Genomic DNA, 20,511 nt, shown 5'->3' on the forward strand with positions numbered 1-20,511 from the left:
CCTCCGAATACCAGTTGCAAAGGAGCAACGGCAGGAGAGGGGGCAAGCCTCCATCTCCTGGTTTTACAGTTTCCCCAAGGCATCTGGTGGGCCACTGTGGGGAACAGGGTGCTGGACTAAATAGCCTTGGGCGTGATCCAGCAAGGCTTAATACCCTGTGGTATGGAAGCTGCTGCATTGCTGCTCCTTCCTGAGCTGCTAGAAGGTGGTCCTAAGTAAGAAGGTCATAATCACATGGCAGAGGCAGATACTGAAGTTCTGCCCCAGGCCAGCTTTACATTAGTTTCTGGAGGAGTGCTGTTGATATGGGGAGAAGCTACAGTGTGGCTGCATCCTATATGATCCAGGCTTCTTCTCACATTACTCTGGCGATACAGGAAAGAGCAACACTTCTGTAGACGACCATCTATGTAGTATGTAGCCACTCCCATACTCCTGGGTAGCATAAGAACTGGACAACCATCTATAAACATAGATTAAAACTCAGGATAATGACCAACTCCTGGAAGCCATTAAATGCTCTCCAGACCGACTGAAAGACATACTACATAATCCAGAACATGGACAAGAAGCCTGGAGCTGCAGCGCACTCTGTCTCACATAGGATGAAGACAGATATTTGTGCTCAGCAGTGGGAAGTTGCCCTGAGCTTGCATTCTGGGAGGCATTTTTTTTTTTAATCCTCAGTTAACACAAGACTTCCAGTAATAGTAATCAGCTGTTTACAATCAGTCTCAAACGAGAAGATTATTCCCACAGATTAACAAACCTCATCTGGATAGAAAAGAGGAGCAGAAATGAAGCATGATGTCTCTCAAACTTATTATTTTCCCCTCTTGCAGGCCATGCCATATCAGCTCTTTCAACCCTGTAATGCTGGCATAAGAATGACTTTCAAAAGCTGACGTAGCATACCCATCATTTTAGAGGAGTTAAAGGCAAGGACATCGACACCAGCTTCCCTTCATTCTCTTTTCATCAACTGTGGCTCCTCTTTTACCCTCAGGTCACTGACAGTCTGAATATTAGAAGCCCATGGCCAGATGTGGGGGTCGGGGGGAGGGCTATTGCCTGGACAAAGCCTGTTTCGTGACCATTCTGTCCTGAAAAGTATCCTTCTGCTAGCATATAAACCACTGGGAGAGAACATTCCCCGGCTTTGGGAAGGAACCAGGTTCATCAGAAGCAGTTAATCTCCACATTCCCTCACAGCATAAAAAGGGAAGTCAGAGCAGAAACATGTAGCCAGGTGCCTGAAGGACCTCATCCTCAGACCACACTCCTAGTGTCTTATCTGGGCTTCCCAAAATAATTTTGCCAGCTACAGCAAAACATGCTGCATATCCTCCCATGCACAAGCCACTTCAGTGTGGAATCCCTGCAAACTTGTCCTAGACAAAAGCCCTATCCACACATTATGTTAACCATGCATACAGTCTATGTATAGCACAGAAACATAGAGTTATTCACATGTTATGTTCAACACATGTACAGCAGTACATTTCCGATCTGTACTTGCATTTAAGAGGGTTTGTACCCAGGTTCACTTTTAAAATGAACACATGTACAGTCACTCAAAAATACATACATGTGTACAAACATCTATATGTGCACACAATGGAATGTCTGAATAGGGGATCCTCCACATCAGAGCTTATCTTGTGGTGGCAAGCAGGAATTATCTCATTTGCTAAGCAGGGTCCACCCTAGTTTGCATTTGAATGGGAGACTATATGTGAGCACTAAGATATTTCCCTTATAAGATGGGGCTGCTTAAGAAGAGCATCTGCATGCTTACATGCAGAAGGTTCCAAGTTCCCTCCCTGGCATCTCCAAGAAAGGGCTGACAGAGATTCGTGCCTACAACCTTGGAGAAGCCGCTGCCAGTCTGTGAAGGCAATACTGAGCTAGACAGACCAATGGTCTGACTCAGTATATGGCAGCTTCCTATCTTAAAGGAGAGCTACATTTACAGCAGCATTTGTTGTTTCAGGCTAAGGTACACCATGATAAGAGGTAGAGTTGGACCCAAACTGGTTCAGTATGGGGAAGAACATTTGCCTTATTCAAACGTTCTTTCCAAAATGCTGAATTCATGTACAGCAGTGAAAAGGAGGGGCGGAAGTCCTGTCCCATCACTCCCCACCTCCTCCCCACCGCTCACAGCTGGCATTCATCTGAAGAGGGGATGGCAGGCCCTTCTGTAATTAGGAGGCTGGGGTACCCAGCCTGTGATTGGGGTACCATCACAGAACCACCCGCCATCACGGATACAGCATTTGCCTCTTCAGATGAACAGAGGTGTATCGAAGAGCAGTGGGGAGGAGATGGTGAGTGACAGGGCAGGGTGGAACTTCCAGCCCCATTTTTCACTGCTGTACGTGAGTGAACATTCATTTTGGAAAGAACACCTGAATACGGCAATTCCCAACTGTCTAACCAACAAAGAGCTGAGCGCCACAAGGAGAGCTGTGCTTTCGATGTGATCAGAGCCCGAGTAACCTAGATAACAGGATATGCTGTAGCAACCCTCTCTTTTTCACCAGCAACAGAGTGAGTAAATGCAGACCTGAAAATTAAGTTCTCATTGAATGACAGTAATTGAAAATCTATAAGAAGTCACCCTAGGGAGAGTGAAATCCCTCCTGCTCCCTCTTCTCTTGGAGTCATCTGACATTTTTTAAAAAATCTAAGCTACCTTTGGAGCCAGAAAAGCAGAGGCAATGAGATTGTGTATGACAAGTATTATTTTCGCTGACTTTGTCAGAGAGTAGTACAAGACTGGCAAACTGGGAAATCCTCAAAGCCTCACTGATTCCAGCCCTGTACATGGAAACGGCTGAAAGCATCTCAGCCTGTCCTCACTTCATCAGGGGACTTTTTACTGAGGGGGATGTTAGAACAGAATTCTAAAGCATTGCTCTCAGCACCGCAGTAACTTCTTCTGGCCACTAGAGGCATGACGAGTCATGTTAATAGGTCTCTCTTGGTCAGTTAAGAGTCAGAACTGTTTTGTTGTTGAAGTCTATTGCCTGTGAGTATGTTGATCAATGGCTCTCTCTCTCAGTAAGTGGCGTTTTAGTTTTTTTAAAATACACCTTTATTGGGTTTTTTGAACTCAACCTATTGTCTCCAAATAATCTCTTGGGCTCAACTTCTTTACCACCATAGCATACTCTGTGGAAAAAGGATGCTGGACACCCACCCCCAGTACAGTACCTCGAGTTACTGTTGCTGGGGTCTATCTGATGTTGCTTTTTAGATTGTGAGCCCTTTGGGCACAGGGATCCATTTTATTTATTTATTTATTATTTCTCTGTGTAAACCTCCCTGAGCTATTTTTGGAAGGGCGGTATAGAAATCGAATAAATGATAATAAATAATAATAAATAATAATAACAACAACAACAGGGGCCACATCTTCAGATCTCTTAGCCACTGCAGGTCAAGACTATGGGGGCTGCAAAACAATAACCCCATTCAAACTGTTCTGATTAGCCAATAAACTATAGTGAACAAATAATAATGCTGATGAGTGAATAACACAAGTCCCTCCCCCAGAATTGTTACTTCAGCAGTAAACTCCTTTAGGGACACATTTTTAAATTTTGCAGGCTCCTTCAAATTTACATATCAGTAATCACACCAGTTTTAGAAAAAGCCAACAAACATGAAGCAAGAGACATGGGCACGGCAGGGCAGGCAATAACGGAAACATATTTCTTACCTTGTCCTTGAGGAATCCATGTCCAGAACTAATTTTGCTAAGTGCTTCCTCTGTTTTTGGATATTTGGGATTTCTACCTGAAATAATTTTTTTAAAGATAGCAGTATAGGTAAATTCTACATAGAATTGCATAACACATTCCATTCACTGAATCCTAAGAAGATAAAAGTGAATTATCAAGATTTCAAGTCTGGTCCAGAGGCAGGACTAACACCAGCTCTTGGGAGGATAGTACAGCTGTCAGGCAACTCCTAGATAACAAGAAGTCTCAGATTGCCTCTCAGATATCCTGCAGTCATTGCCTTCTCCTTAGTGGTTGATTTTAAGAGCAGAGGACTGGGGGGGGGGGAAAGGAAACCTGCAGACAGCAGTGATTGGCAGCTATGTGTCTTCTTCTAGATGCATTCTGAAAGGAAGCCATATCAGCTTAAGGCTTATAGGCCCATTCTGTTACATGAAGTGTGACAGAAGGAAAGGGAAAATGCAGAGGGTGACTGTGGAGCCCACGCTGCCATCTCAGAGTATCCTTAGGTTAACCATGATTATGTGAGTGAGTGTACGTGCACATGTGTGCCTATGGTACAGAAGATGAAAAGAGGGAGGGGAGGAGGTTCCAAATTCTGGAATATTCTAAAGCCTTCATAAAATTGTGAAACTTATTACTATACAAATACCATTTTCAAATGAAAATATATATGTGCAGCATGACAAGATACCCATGCTATGTACAATGGGCAGCATCCACACTACTTAGTCACGACAAAGCACTGAAATAAATAAGTTAATCATAACTAACTTAAATCCCATTAATTTCAATGGGACTTACATGACTAACAGTCTGGATGCTGCCCAGTAATTTTGTGTGTGTGTGTGTATACTTGTTTGCTGTTTCAAGTGGTGGTCTTTTGCCATTAGCACATACATACACACACACACACACACACACACACACACACACACACACTATCTGTCTGTCTGTCTATCTCTCTCTATACATATATATTGTGTGTCTACGTGCTAATGGCAAAAGACCACCACTTAAAACAGCAAACAAGTAATTTCAACACAGTATTTATTTTATTTATTTTATTTATATACCGCCCTTCCAAAATGGCTCAGGGCGGTTTACAATTAAAACAAGCCACTAAAACAATAAAAAGCTAAAACAAATTAAAAACAATATAACAATTAACAATTTAAAAACATTTTAAAACAGCAATTAAACAATTTACAGTAATTAAAAGCCCCAAAATCGGGTTAAAATTTAAAAACCCTGGAAAACCAGGCCAAACAAATACGTTTTAAGGGCTCTCCTGAAGGCTAATAGAGAATTCAAATTACGGATTTCCGCAGGGAGTGCATTCCACAGCCCCGGAGCAGCTACAGAGAAGGCCCGCCTCTGAGTCACCACCAGACGAGCTGGTGGTAACTGGAGACGAACCTCCTCAGATGACCTTGATGTGCAGTGGGGATCACGCAGAAGAAGGCGCTCTCTAAGGTAACTCGGGCCTAAGCCGTTCAGGGCTTTAAAGGTAATCACCAGCACTTTGTATTTTGCCCAGAAACATATCGGCAGCCAGTGCAATTGTTTCAAAATAGGCGTAATATGGTCTCTCCGGGTTACCCCAGAGACCAATCTGGCTGCCGCATTCTGAACTAATTGAAGTTTCCGAACTACGTACAAAGGCAACCCCACGTAGAGAGCATTGCAATAGTCAAGCCGGGAGGTTACCAGCTGGTGCACCACTCACTGTTTTGAGGTCATCCTCCTCAAGGAATGGTCGCAGCTGTCGAATCAGCCGAAGCTGATAGAAAGCACTCCTGGACATGGCCTCCACCTGAGATACCAGGGTGAGGCCTGGGTCCAGGAGTACTCCCAAGCTGCGCACCTGCTCCTTCTGGGGGAGTGTAACCCCATCCAGCACAGGGAGATCTAACTCACTCCTCAGATTCTGAGCCCCCACAATGAGCACCTCCGTCTTGCTTGGATTCAGCTTCAGTTTGTTATCCCTCATCCAGCCCATTACTGCCTGTAGGCAGGCATTTAAAGATTGAGTGCCATTTCCTGAAGATGAAAAGGAGAAGTAGATTTGGGTGTCATCAGCATACTGATAACACCCAGCACCGAAACTCCTGATGACCTCACCCAGCGGTTTCATGTAGATATTAAAAAGCATTGGTGACAGAATGGAGCCCTGAGGGACTCCATATAATAGCTCTTGCTTTGAGGAGTGACTGTCACCAAGCTCCACCATCTGGGATCTACCCGAGAGATAGGAACGGAACCACTGCAAAGCAGTGCCCCCTATTCCCAACTCCTCCAGGCGACCCAGAAGGATACCATGGTTGATGGTATCGAACGCCGCCGAGACATCCAAGAGGACCAACAAAGTCACACTCCCTCTGTCGATTCCCCGGTAAAGGTCATCCATCAGGCCGACCAAGGCTGTCTCAACCCCATAGCCCATTCTAAAGCCAGTTTGAAATGGGTCTAGATAATCAGTTTCCTCCAAAAATGCCTGGAGCTGGTTAGCCACCACCCTCTCAATTACCTTGCCCAGCCAGGGGAGATTGGAGATTGGCCTATAACTATCCATCGCTGAGGGATCCAGGGTAGCCTTCTTAAGAAGAGGTCTAACTATTGCCTCCTTCAAACAAGGAGGCACCCTACCCTCCCCCAGCAATGCATTTATGATATTAACTAGGCCATCTCCAACAATCTCTCCGCTAGATCGAAGCAGCCAGGTCGGGCAAGGATCCAGAGAACAAGTGGTAGTCCGTACCGCTCCAAGCAGCTTGTCCACGTCATCAGGAGTCACAGATTGAAAATGATCCAACCTAACACTGCAAGAGGGATTGCTGGATACCTCCCTCACAGACCCTGCAAAAATAGTGGAGTCCAAGTCAGCCCGAATACAGGAGATTTTATTCGCAAAGAACCCACTAAAGGCGTCACAGCAGAATGTCTCTGGGAGCTGATTTGAGGCAGAAGGAGCAGAGATTATACTCCTCACCACCCGGGATAACTCTGCCGTACGTGAACCCGCAGACGCAATGCGCGCCGACCAAAAACGCTTTTTTGCTGTGCGCACTGCCATTGCATAGGTCTTCAAATGGGTTCTATGCTGCATCCTGTCAGATTCGAGCCGAGTTCTCCTCCACTTGCGTTCCAATCGCCTACCAAGCCGCTTCATCCCCCGCAACTCCTCCGTGTACCAGGGGGCCATCTTAGAAGCAGGCCTGGAGGGACGCTTAGGAGCGATAATATCTACTGCCCTGGTGATTTCTCTATTCCATGTTCCCACCAGGGCATCGGCAGAATCACCGGCCGCACCAACATCGAAACCTTCCAAGGCCTTTTGGAAACCTGCTGGGTCCAGCAAACTTTTTGGGTGGACCATCCTAATAGGTCCATTGAGCTGCTCATCACAAGACATGGATCAATTTAAAGTGTACCTCCATATATAATGCTGGGCCTGGGTTCTCAGGTGGTATACCTGAGATCAAGGGCCCCATTGCTAGGGGAAATGTTACAATGCTTTCTAAGGGACACGTTCAGAAATTTGCTAGTTGGCTAGGGAGCTTTATACAGAACTGTTGAGAGTATGGACAGGGCTTAAAAACACAGACAGTTCTGATCTAGCAGTGCTGTTTAAAAAGAAAGATAATTTTGTCCTATTCTCAGAGATCCAGCATTGTGCCCAAGTCTCTTCTACTTCCTGGTCCTGCATGACCTCTTCCTGCTTCCCAAGCTCTGCCAATCTTGCTACTGCTTGCTTTGATTATTCTCAGAGAGCCAATCTCAGTTTGTTCGACCACGAATGTGCCCAGCCCCTCATGAAGACAGCCTGGTCTTCTCATTCTGCGAACCTTGTGAAACTGCTACTGTTGCTTCTTCACTTCCAAGGAACCAATCTCAATTGGGGGTGGTTCTTTTGCCCCATTACCCTTGCCATGGAATGCCCCCTGCTCTAGAACCCCTACCTGATAGCTGGAAGGGGGTCCTACGTACATCAGTCCACCCACCACAGCAATCTAAGTCAGTGCTCAGTTCTAGGGGTGTGCAAATAGGTTTGACATTGAACAGGTTTGACATCGAACTGGTTCGGTTCGACAGTTCGAGGCTGAACCGAACCACCCTGTTTGGTCCAACCCCAGACTGAACATCCCCAAATGTTTGGGTGGTTTGCGGACCATTGTAGTTTTTAACAAACCAACCTCATATTCCCCCTTGGGACAGTTCATGGAGGCGGGTTGTGTGTGTGGGGGGGTGTCTGCGGGGGTTCCCCTCCCCTCCCACCGGCCTTCATTATGTTGCCTTCTGGCTGATTCGGCCAGCTTTTTGTCCGTTTGGGTACTCTTCGGCCAGTTTTCGGCCTTCCCCTTGGCAGCCATTTTGGAGGCTGCGTGCCTGCGCACTTGGCCTCTGCGAGGCAATGGTGTGCAAACCCACCCGGACTGAACAAAACCGGGGGAGTTCGAGGGGGTGCCGGACTGAACTAGCCCGTTCGGGTTCGAGTCCGGTATGGACTTGAACCGAACCGGGACAGCTGGTTCCATGCACATCCCTACTCAGTTCAGCATCTCACCTCAGCCAATACAAACAGAGGTTCAATCACATCCCTTTCAACTTCCAGCTCGAAGTGGATGAGCTCTTGAGCTAGCTTGTCCTCTGCTTCCCCACATAACTTCAGCATCTTCCTGCAGGGAAGAAAACAGGCAATGTATTGAGTGGAAAGGCAAGAAACAGGAGTCCTGTTCTGATGTTATCTGCGCAAGTAGCGCTCACTCTTACAGCGAAGAGAGGAAGTCCCACTCCACCACTGTCACTTACTTCCTCCCATGGGACGCAATGCTTCCAGTGCAGTTTGTCTGAAGCCGGAGGTTATTTCTCTTTGTAAACTGCCCTGAGCCATTTTTGGAAGGGCGGTATAGAAATCAAATTAATAACAACAACAACAACAACAACAATCATGTTCACCAGCAATTCTGTGAGCTGCAACCTCGATTGATCAAGATTGCAGCTCATGGAATTGCCAGTGAACAGGCTTGCGGTGCCTCCCCCTTCAGACAAACCATGCCATGTCTTTTTCAGGTGGGAGAGGATGAGTGACAGCAGGAGGGTGGGACTTCCTCCCTGCTTTCCCCTCTGTAAGCATGAGCACTGCTTGTGCTGACAATGTCTGAGGAGGACTAGAGAGAGAGATGACAATGGGTCAAGAACAATTCCCTGAGGCAGGTGCAATATGTTGGATACAAACCATGCCAAGCCCCCAAAAACAGCTGGATAAAAGCATCTCTATGATGGGAGTAATGGTTCCACCAGATTTCACAGCATTATTCTTTGATTACCCCTAATAAAACAGGCAGGTGTGAAACAAGACTAAAGAACTGACTCAAAACAGTTCGTAGGGAAAGAGGAGAAAAATAGTGGCACCACAAATCCAAAAGTAGTACAAAGCATTCAAATAGGTGCAGGAAATAATAATTCATTGAAATACTATTCAATGAATCCCCATGAGTTTCCAGATGAAACCGCTTTCCACACCAAGATTATTATTATGACTGAAAAGGTTTGTTTGTTTGTTTGTTTTAAAAAGCTGTATACATTCCTTTTCTACACGTAGGTATTTGAATGGGAGAGTTTTTAACCTTACCCAAGTAGGGAGTCGTCCCCTAGAATGGCGGAACCTTCCATCAAGCATTGGGCAAGTGACGTCAAAGGTAATTTCTTCTGCAACAAAAGCAACTGCTGCATGAATTTAGGGAAATGGGCTTTCTTTAATAATATATATTTTAAAAATCCATGATACCACAGCACATTTCCCACTACCAAAAATGACAGTATTTGGATACATGCATTCAAAGACAAACACACAAAAACACTTTTTACTTATTCATACTCCTGCTATATTTATATAGTATTTATATACAATTTTATACTTAGGAGGGAAAAGCCAGCAAGGATGTCTGCTTAGTTTGATTCCCTCCCCTTCTATCTCTTCTCAATGCAAACATAATGAGACATGAGCCCCGCCCTATCGTCTGGTATACAGCAGAAGCTCACCGAGCGCTTATCAGAATCTGACCCCTGCTGTCCCTGAAGACAGGCTGTCAGCTTCTTATGTGTGCTGTGGGAGACCTGCTTCACCAGCTCCAAACGTTTTTCCACCTGTGGATGGACACAGCAAGCATGGCATCAGAAAGACTGCTCAACCTCAGGTTAAGGGTTCACTTACAAGATACATACTGCACATATGTATTTCTGATATGTATATATTCCTAATTTGTCACAGTTATTGCACATGCATGAGCATAAAAGTTTGGTTATATTATAGAAATGAAAAGTTAAGGATATTCCCGAGGTTGGATAATGGATTTCTGGTTTATTTCTTTTGGCGGCATATGAGAAAATTGCTTATTTAAGAGAGGAGCTCATAACAAGTTTCAGGTAATTTGGAAACCATTCATGGAATTGTATGCATTGTGACGAACAGTTTTGTAGAAAGTGATGTTTCCTTGTCCTTGTTTCATTCTTTTTTGTTGATTTGATTTTTGGTTGTTTTTTTGTTAGTCACTTAGTCAATAACCACTTTAACATGCTGGATTGTACAGAAATTAATGAACAAATGCCATGATAAACAAATTATTATTTAACTGGGCTTTACAAGTGAGTATTTGATACAATACTAGTCCTTCCCCCAGGCTTCTAATAATACCCAGGCATAACATATCATGGCTATAGCACAACCATTTAAATAAAACATTCTAAAACAAAAGGTGAACCCTCTTAAGTAGAACAAAACATGCACACATTGACTTCTTTGAGTTGTTTGGAATGATTAAAATTTAGGGAAGTTTTTGTCAATGACTGGAGATCTGGAGGGTAAACAAACTGATACAATAGTAAGGATCAATAGCTAAGCATTAGAGTAGGAAGAAGAAGCAGGCTAGAGGTAGTTAACAGCATAAACAGAAAGGTTTGTAAGATTTTCTCTTTTTTGGCTAGTGGCACCCTTTTCACTTTCTAAACTTTTGGTAGACACTGTTTTTGGCTTTTAAGGACTCTCTCAGCAATAATAAGAACAAGAACTTTGTTCTTTTTTCAAAAATGAAAGCTAAGAATGTCAGGGACAACTCTCACTTGACAGAGATTCCATTTATATATTTACATCAATATCAGAGTACCAAATATACACACTTCTTGGCAAGTATAAATATAGCATGTGTCCCTTTAAGGAACAACCAGGATAGAGCTGACAGCCCACTTCCAATGCTTTTAAAGGGACAGACAATTTTATGCTTGTGGATGAGAGTTGCATGTATTTTATATTCAGGTACCCTGTACCAGATACAAAAATGTAATGTGAGAATCAACTCAACCTGATTGAGCGACATATCAGATTTTGGACTAGAAGCCAAATTCTATGATCTGTGATGGAATCTGTAGAACTATATAGCACAGCAGCAGAAGGTTTCAAGGGAGTGAAAAAGAATCATGAAAGAAGGTGCATCCCCCACCCCAACACACACACACACACACACACACACACACGTCCCAAACAATGCTACAAGGTTCCTGGTTCAGATTAGCTACAGCCCTAGAAACAATCCTGTTAAGAAAACTGCAACCTTGTGTTTCAGGTCGCCACTTGTACTCTGAAAATAAACCCTAGAAGCATTAAGGTAGGTATGAGCAACTTGCTTCACATGCCTCCTAAGAACAGGCAGGGACACTTTTGCCATTTCATTAGCTTTCTATCGACTTACGGGATGAGAATAACTCAGAGGGTGCTACTGAAACAATTTTATGAACTGGACTGGCAAGTGCTCGGGCCTAGGACTGACTTTTTGATTCTCACTTGATCAGACTGGAGACACTGCATGGAGCTCAGCAAGATGAAGTCACTGACCCACATCCAAATGACAAACGGTATGCAGGAAATGCTTCCACACATGCACAGAGGAACAGGACTTTCAGTGATCCCCCTTCCCTATGCAGCCTCCTGTGCCTCCAAAAAGGGTCCCTTGATCCGCAGGGAACATATTTTTGAGAGGCACACAGAGCTGCAGAGAAAAAGGGAGACTGTAGAAAATCACCCCTCCCTTCCATGCCCGTGCATAAGCGTTTCCTGAGGTCAACTCTTAGTTTGGCTGTAGGCCGTTAAATGGAAGTACAGAAGGCCTTTGAAACTTTAAGTTGAGGGACTTTGGGAAAGCAAGCAGTTAAACAGGGAGGCCAGAATCTTAGAACACACGGGTTGAGAAAGCAGTACTATGCAGGGTATCTGAAGAATTGTGGAAACAGCAATTTAACATAAAATATTCTGGATTTCAACGAGAAGCCAAATTAAGAAGTCACCCTGAACCTTTCCTATTAAAAGAGATGAGACTCTAGGGACTATCTGCACTGCAAAAAGCCATAGTCCCCCTCTTTGCAAGCTAACCACAGAAGGAAAACTGCTCTACAATCATGTTTTATATATTTCCCCCTTTATATATTTCCCCATGCTACAGTGGAGTTCAGCAGGAAAACACAACCAACAGTTGTGTATTTACAGTTGCTTGAGGCTTCGCTGGAGTTAACTCTACCTGCACTGCTTCATGACACAAGCAAGAGTAGATTTTTGAACTCCAGATACAAGCCTCAGAGATCCATTGCCTCTGAAGGTTTGCATGTGGATTTGGCCGATGAATTTCTCATTCTTCCGTTTGCATTATCTATTATATTAATTCTCTTGGGTGTGCCTTGGAATGTGAGTCCCAGAGCCCAGCTGATTGGCTGAGGCGCACCCAGGAGGATTGGTCGTCGCTGCAGCAGCAGGCCCAGTCGTGGAGGCAAGGCCCAGGAGGAAAGAAAGAAAGGGGGGGGGGAGAGAAGTGGCCGTGGGGAGGAGAGGCGGATGGGCCTAGAAGTGGAGACTGGGGTAGAAGGTGGGGAAGAAGAGGTAACAGTGGGCCCCAAAGAGCGCACAGATGCTCTGTGCGGGGTCAGCTAGTTTATATATTTAATTCTCTTAAACGTACCCATCATTAATCCCATGTGTGGCAGCTCTCGCAAGACTTCGTGAACAGCTGCCGGACCAGCAACAGGGAACAAAATAGAGATGCTGGCTGGCAGCCACCAGGAGCAGGAGGCGCTAGCAGGCCAGGGCCAGCGGGAGTGGGAGGAGGTGGCCGCTGCCGGGAGTTGACAGGTGGGCAGGAGGAGGTGGCGGTGGGGGAGGGGGGCGGCAGATAAGGGGGGGGGAGAATCGGGCTGGCCGCGGGTGGGGAGTGAAGAAGGCAGCCGTGGTGCTGGCCTGAGGCGCAGATGTTCTGCTCCTGGCCCAGCTAGTTATAATAATGACACATACACTGCCTGAAGCATGCTGATTTCATTTCCTCTCTCACTCCAATAGTTGCTAGTAAAGACTTTGTATTAACCTTCCTCATCCCTCCAAGATACTGGAAACTGACTAAAGGACATGAATTTGCATTAGTTGGTGGATCATAAGACAAGCAGATTCCTGTTTATGAAGACCCAAGTCCCAGTTTATTATAATTAGAAGAATCTGTACATATTGGTCTTTAGAGTTGATCTATGTTCAGGAAAACATATGTACAGATTTCATGGGACTCTATAAAATACAGGTGGAGAATAATACACTTGCTTGTTTCTTACTGTAAAACTTCCTTTGCATATGGAAAACTAGCATGTGAGGGGAGATGGTTAGGCTTGTAGAACTCCTGGTATCCCACATTTCCAGTGACAGGGTATTGTGGTGTTGGGTTTTTCTGGTACATGAAGAAACATTTTCAAGTTTGTGAACTCTCACCTGCATGCTGAAGTAGTACAGTCCCAGAAGTCCTGTATCATATGCTTCTTCTGAACACATATGGCCCATTCACACATTATGTTCAACCCTTGTAGAACGAGTGTACAGTGTACCCAAGTACAGATCTGTACCCAGGTACAGTCATTCACATGTTATGCTGAACACAGGTACGGAGGTACACTTCCTATCTGTACCTTGCATCTGAAGGGCCTGTATCCTAGTTCACTTTTAAAATGAACACAGGTAGAGTCATTCACACAAACACATGTACAAGTGTACAGACATCTGTATACTCCCAGCATTATATCTGTAGATTCATGCTAAAAAGGAGCTCTAGCAACATTCAGTGGGGAGGTTTGACTTTAGAACATTCAGTGTCTAAGTGTGGCAAGCCAGTGTGGTGTAGTGGCTAGAGTGCTGGACTAGGACCGGGGAGACCCGAGTTCAAATCCCCATTCAGCCATGATATTAGCTGGTTGACTCTGAGCCAGTCACTTCTCTCTCAGCCTAACCTACTTCACAGGGTTGTTGTGAGGAGAAACCTAAGTATGTAGTACACCACTCTGGGCTCCTTGGAGGAAGAGTGGCATATAAAATGTAAATAATTTTTTTAAAAAAATAAGTCAAAGCAAGAATGCCTCTGCTTTCTGGAAGAGTTTAAGGTTTTGTTTTTTTTAAATTGGGAAAAGTTTTTGCACTTGTCAGCACAGCAATCACTGCTAACTGGATTATTGCAGGGTTGGTTTGTATTGTATGTGTGGAGTGGCATAAAATATCAAATAATGGATAGATTTTAGTGGTTGTTGGCAGAAGGTGTCTGAAAGAAACATACTGTACCTGCAAGAGATCTTCACTCAAAACTTCTGTTTTTTCAGCCCTAAGGAAAAAGAGGAAAGTCAGTTAATAGAGAGGAACTGAATACTCTTCACATGATGTAGACAAGAGCTATCATAAGAGAGATTCTGTAATTATTGTTACATGGAGAGGCAGCTAAAGAAGGCAGATGGCACTCTGCATTGATGACTCTCTCTCTGTGGTGGGACCCAAACTGTCCTACTATCTGGCAGTGCTGCCAGGAGCATATGGAGAAAGTGATTTGCACCAAATACACGCCTTCATCCTCCCTCATTCCCACTGCCATCTGGGCATCTCTGCATCAGAAACCAATATGGAGAAATCCTACTTCAGAAGATCAGTAAAAACTGGAGCAGAAAATTCTTTATTAGCCCAAATCACATTGTGACATCAACATTGGGGGTGGGGGAGAGAAGCAAGAGCCAGCGTGGTGTGAGAGCCAGCATGGGGTAGTGGTTAGAGTGCTGGACTAGGACCGGGGAGACCCGAGTTCAAATCCCCATTCAGCCACAATACTTGCTGGGTGACTCAAGGCCAGTCACTTCTCTCTCAGCCTAACCTACTTCACAGGGTTGTTGTGGGAAGAAATTTAAGTATGTAGTACACTGCTCTGGGCTCCTTGGAGGAAGAGTGGGATATAAAATGTAAAAAATAAATAAATAAATAATGAAAATATCACCATCTTTTAGGACAAGTAGTCTATTGCAATGGACTCTTTAAGGGGATGACGTTAAAAGTGATTGTGCAAGGGTCAGGCGGGGGGGGGGGGGGGTGTCACAGAAGCAATAGTTTTAACTTCTTAAGGCTGATTCAGTTGTTACAAACCCCAAATGAAGAGGGCTCTAAATACAATATTTCCATGCAATGATGATTCCACATGAAGGTCAAAACTTTTGCATATAGCTTACCAAATTGATTACTCCAATTATATGGAGAGTCAGCATATATATTAGCAGCAGTAGCCATGAGAAATGTGCAGTGATGCACATAACTGGGCCAGGGGTGGGGTGCCTACAGTGAGGCACAAAATGCTGTCTTGCCCTATGACCCTGATGGGGTCCAGCCCCTTTCAAAACCAACCCTTGCAAGCTTTGAAACTGGCATGGAGGACAGGGAAGAGAGAAGATTGCTAGTAGCCTCTCTTTGTGCTTCTTCTAAGCTTTACAAGAAGTACACAGAAAGGCACTCATGGCAAAGCTTGCAAGGGATCAGTCCCAAAGAGCTGCTCCAATGACAGCTGTGGGGGCGGGGCGGTCCTGCCACCCTGCTGGCACTCCAGTAATCTGCTGCCTGAGGTGACTGCCTCACCTTGCCTCCTGAAAGAGCTGTCCCTAAACTGGGCCAATTCACATAGGAAGTCTGCTGCAAATGCTACAGTCCTGCATGGAGCTGCTGCTATGCAGAAGTGTTTACCAGATCCGTCTACTTGGGGACTGTAACATTTGAATTCGCCCTTAGTGCCAAATGAAGCACATCCACGGTCAGGAAAGTGAGACTGCCACACTAAAGTTTTAAACATTTCCTTTGACCTATTAAGATAACTCCATCCCGACAGCCAAGTGACATACGATTAATAACCTGGGGAAAGCTTTGCAAGAAATGGAAAATGGAACAACTATTTCAAAGGTATGAGGAATGTCAATTATTTCGTTTCTAGCACATCTGAAAGTCTAACATATAGAAGGCTATTAAACTGAGCAGCAGTTTTTCCACTGACTGTGTGGATGTAAAAAAAAGGATCTTTTTTTTTGTTATTTGACTATCATTCTTTTTATTGATTTTGAGGATCAAATACTAATTTCAAGGTTCAAAGACCACTACAAGATTGGACCTTACATTTCAAGAGGAATCTGCTGTGCTTGAGAATGTGACCTTTGAATAAGTTTCAGTAGCTACTAAGATGCATTTTAAACATTAACTTTGTTTCTGCTCTAATAAATACCAAGACAACTCTTGCAATTTATTTTGTGTTAGAACAATAAGAATTGATTTGTCGGATGGAGCAGAATGTCCAAATTCAGTCCAGGTAGCCCAGAGACGCTGAGAATATCAAAAGCAAAACACTATGGAGATATTAATTCACTATTTGTTGCAGTATCTAGTAATTAAAGGTCTGGTATCTCTGAACATAGAGGGATAATGACTAGTAGTTATTGAGCAGCTTAACAGCTATTGTTTTTTAAAAAGACTTGTAGAAGTCTTTTAATCTAGTAGCCACAATCTCAACTATGGCAAATAATTCCTTATATTAATTAGGAGTGATGCTAAAAAATGCTTTTTTGACCAGAACTTATTGGGAATGTTCAGATGATTATCTGAACCACGGTTTAGATGATCATGAACAAGTCCAGGAGACCCACAGGATCACACATTCCTCTTCCCTATCTTGCAGGCTGGAGGAGAAGACTGAACATTTTTGTTTTCTATTTTCTACTAACCACAGCTCTGCATATCATCGTTAACACAGGCAACTGCGCTTAGTTTTAACAGGCTTGTTCACAAACCGTGATCTAAAGTCACAGTTTGAACTTGGTTTGTTTGGGGGGGGGGAACTACAGTTAAAACTAAACCACAGTTCCCAAGATTTGGATGACATGCTGTGCCTTTTAAAACAAAAAAAGTAGAAACTTTAAATCACCTCTGGTGTGCAAAAAAGTAGGAGAGGGGAGGAGGCATGAATGAGTCCATAGCTCCCCCAGGCTCATTCATAATAGTCTAAACCCTGGTTTAGATGATCATCTGAACCTGCCCACTGATAGTCAATTTCATTAGAAGATCCTGAGCTTCTAGTGTTTTGAAAAAGAAAATTATTTCTATTTACGATTTCATAGAATTCACATTTTGATAAATAAGTAATCCTTTCCCCCAGAACTAAAAAGCCCTAATTTCTTAAACCTTTCACCAAAAGGAAGATGCCAGATCATTGGAACTGTGCTTTTTATGCACTTTTGATATAGGTGATCATAATGTTAAACAGAGGTGCACCACAGATGGAATGAATCAGGATGCTTGTTTTATATGGAAGAGGTCAAGTTCTTAACTCTGAAATGGCCTTTTTGAATATCACAGCAAACTGATCTGGTATTTTTATTATTTTTCCCTTAAATAAAGTGCATTCTTCTGATGTACATAAAAAAGACTGATGCAAATTAAACCACTGCTACATGTGACTTTTCAATTAAAACACTTGCCCAAGTCACCCTGGAATTAGTGACTCAAGGGGATGGAAGATACCTCAAGCCTTGCTTAGTTCAACCTTTCCCACTTCAAGGCACTGACACCATTCTTTGATTATCTAATCTAAATAAGCCACTTTCCATAACACTAAGACAAAATGGCTTTAGCTAGCAGTAACTCTGAAGAATCCTTAAAGTAAGCTATTGGTTTTAATACCTACAAAAAATAGCTGACCCCTTCATATCTTTTTAGTAACCATTCACACTGTGCTGCCACTTCTCACTTTATCAATTTTTCTCCATATACCAGCAATGCCCATTACATTTTCCTGACAAATCTTCCTTCCTTCTTCCTAACATATTACAACAATTTGCTCTTCACAGATAAACTATAAAAACCAAGGCCTTTGAACTCATGTCTGAGTATAGAGCTACTACCCATCTGGAAGCTTTCTAAACACATTATGTCAGTTCTCTCACAAACAGCTGGGATGTAGGCTATCTTTCTTCAAATAGAAGTGTTAAATTGATATTTGCCAAACTAGCTTCTATGTAAGAACTCTATTCCACTTCCACTCCCCACCAAATGAACAGTAGCTACTGTACTGTAGTACCAAAGAGCTGGTACTACATACCCCAGACAAATTCTAATCACCTCAGAGTTCAAAGGAGTTATTCAGAAACACAGTTAATAATTACTATTGCTATTTATTATTATTTATATGCACCTATGTACATGTCACTTAACAACAGGTAACAGGTCTGGTCCCTGCCCCAAGGGGTCTCACAATCTTAAAATAAATATGAGAGAGAGAGAGAGAGAGCGGAAGAGGAATGGAGGCAGGAGTAAACAGGAGAGGATATTATTTCAGGTACTCAGGTTCAGTTAGATACAGGGACTGGGGATGATGTACAAGCTTTCTAGAAAAGGTGGGTTTTGGAAGAGGGATCTGAAAGAAGGGAGGAGGCATCTTGCAGGTGATCTGGGAGGAAGTTCCAGGCACAATGAATAAAACAGATAGCAGGAGGTGGTGGAGCTAGAGGACCAAATCCCTATACTAATGCCACAGGCAGTAGTGTAATGGAAAATGAGAGCAGAGAGATAGGGAGAAGTAAGGGTAAGGAGGACTTTGAAGGTAAGGACCAGGAATTTGGGCTGGATCAGGGAGCTGTCAGGAAACCAGTATAGGGATTTAAGGAGGGATGTGCTATGATCAGAAAGAGCAGTGAATGAATTTGGCAACAGAATGCTGGACGGAGGCAAGACCATGGAAGACCAGAGGAGTTTGTACTATAGGGTGACATTGCCAATGTATAAGTAGAGAGTTGAAGGAGAGGTGGGCTTGGAGGAAACATAAGTTCTGTCTTGGAGATATTGAGTTTGAGGAAATGATGATGATGATGATGCATCCAAGCAGAAATGTAAAACAGCTGGAGAGATGGGAGCAAAAATGTTCTGGGGTAGGCAGTTATCAGCATACAGGAGATCCTGAAAGCCAAAAAGAAGTCCCCAAGGGACCCACACAAGAGGTCATTCTTATAACCAATAGTATCCCAATGCTCCCTCCCAGGTTAGCGCTGCCCTACCAAGATAGGGCTCATCATAAGAACTGCCAGGATCGGTCCCACATACGAATGCAACAAATATTTATATACCGCTTTTCAACAAAAGTTTCCAGAGCAGTTTACATAAATATAAACAAACAAACAAACAAAATAAAATTGCTCCCTGTCCCCAAAGGGCTCACAATCTAAGAAAGAAATATAAGGTAGAAACCAGCAACAGGCACTGGAGGGATGTTGTGTTGGGGATAGATAGGGCCAGTTGTTCTCCCCCTGCTAAATAAAGAGAATTGCCACTTTAAAAAGGTGCCTTTTTGTTCAGTTAGCAGGGGATCTCTGTTTGAAGGCAAGAACAAGCACTTTGTTTGGTGCCCAGAAATGGGCCCAAAGCCCATTTGTTTCATTCAACCAACATGCACAGGTATAACATCCCTACTCACTATTGAAAGGAAAGGGGCAGGTGAAGTGAGAACATTCTGTTGGGATAAATATCTGTACTCAATAGTAAATTGGGTCCTAGTTATCATTCAGCCTTATCTCCAGAACATACTCAGATGACTGGTGCACATATGGATGTGCACCACGTTATTTCTCAACATTTAAGCCCAATACATACTAGGTTCATTTTCAATGCATGTACAATGATTCGCACATTATGTTGCACACATGTACAATACACTTGCTATGCTGCCTTTTGAGGGGGCCTGTGTTCACATTAACTTTTAAAAAATTAAACACACAGTTATTCACACAAAAACATATACACATGTATACAGACATATATACACACATACAAAATGTCTGAATAGAACTTTAGTGGCTACCAGATGAATGTATGAACGGAACCCTTTTCTGCCTGAGGTGAAGTGAAGAGATATGAAAGTTCTGTCTGAGACATATCATCCATGATGGCCTATTCAAACATGTAAGCCAGCCCTGATGCTTTAGCCATGATAACTATGTATATATGAACCGGGCCAAAGTCAAAGCAGTCTTTGCACTTTAAGATATCCCCTCCCCATCTCTGACTCGCACAGCAAGGTAAACATAGACATAGATATCAGAATGCTAATCCCAAATTCTAGAATAGGCCTTGGTGAGGAAATTTCCAAACTTGAGTAGCAGCTCCTTTGCACAGCTTCTGAAGGGAAACCGTGGCTGGAGAGCTCGCCAGGAGACATGGAGTCTGTCATGCATCCCTAACAAGAACACTTATATAAAAGAGAAACTTGATCATGATAAATGTTGAATGCCTACAGCCTTGCCACGAATGAGACAGCCGCATGAGCAAACTCAGAACTGTTCATGCTTTGCTTCCTTCAGTTGTGTTTAACAGGCGGGCACAATTAGCACTTGCAGTGATGCCTATGCA

The 20,511-nt window shown here is 43.6% G+C and overlaps 1 protein-coding gene across 15 annotated transcripts in view; it reads right to left on the reverse strand.

The window, feature by feature from the left end:
• ARHGAP44 (Rho GTPase activating protein 44) overlaps positions 1-20,511 on the reverse strand; it is a 156,830-nt gene that overhangs the window by 40,489 nt on the left and 95,830 nt on the right. For 14 of the 15 annotated variants that reach the window (XM_053291061.1, XM_053291050.1, XM_053291053.1 and 11 more), the window contains exons 2-6: positions 14,383-14,422; positions 9,795-9,899; positions 9,385-9,461; positions 8,317-8,428; positions 3,728-3,804 (exon numbers count right to left, since the gene is read on the reverse strand). In XM_053291061.1, coding sequence (XP_053147036.1) covers positions 3,728-3,804; positions 8,317-8,428; positions 9,385-9,461; positions 9,795-9,899; positions 14,383-14,422 — 411 coding nt within the window. The remainder of the gene's footprint in view (positions 1-3,727; positions 3,805-8,316; positions 8,429-9,384; positions 9,462-9,794; positions 9,900-14,382; positions 14,423-20,511) is intronic. The other variant, XM_053291045.1, reaches the window with a different exon arrangement.

This window comes from Hemicordylus capensis, chromosome 2 (genome assembly GCF_027244095.1).
Source record: "Hemicordylus capensis ecotype Gifberg chromosome 2, rHemCap1.1.pri, whole genome shotgun sequence".
NCBI lineage: Eukaryota > Metazoa > Chordata > Lepidosauria > Squamata > Cordylidae > Hemicordylus > Hemicordylus capensis.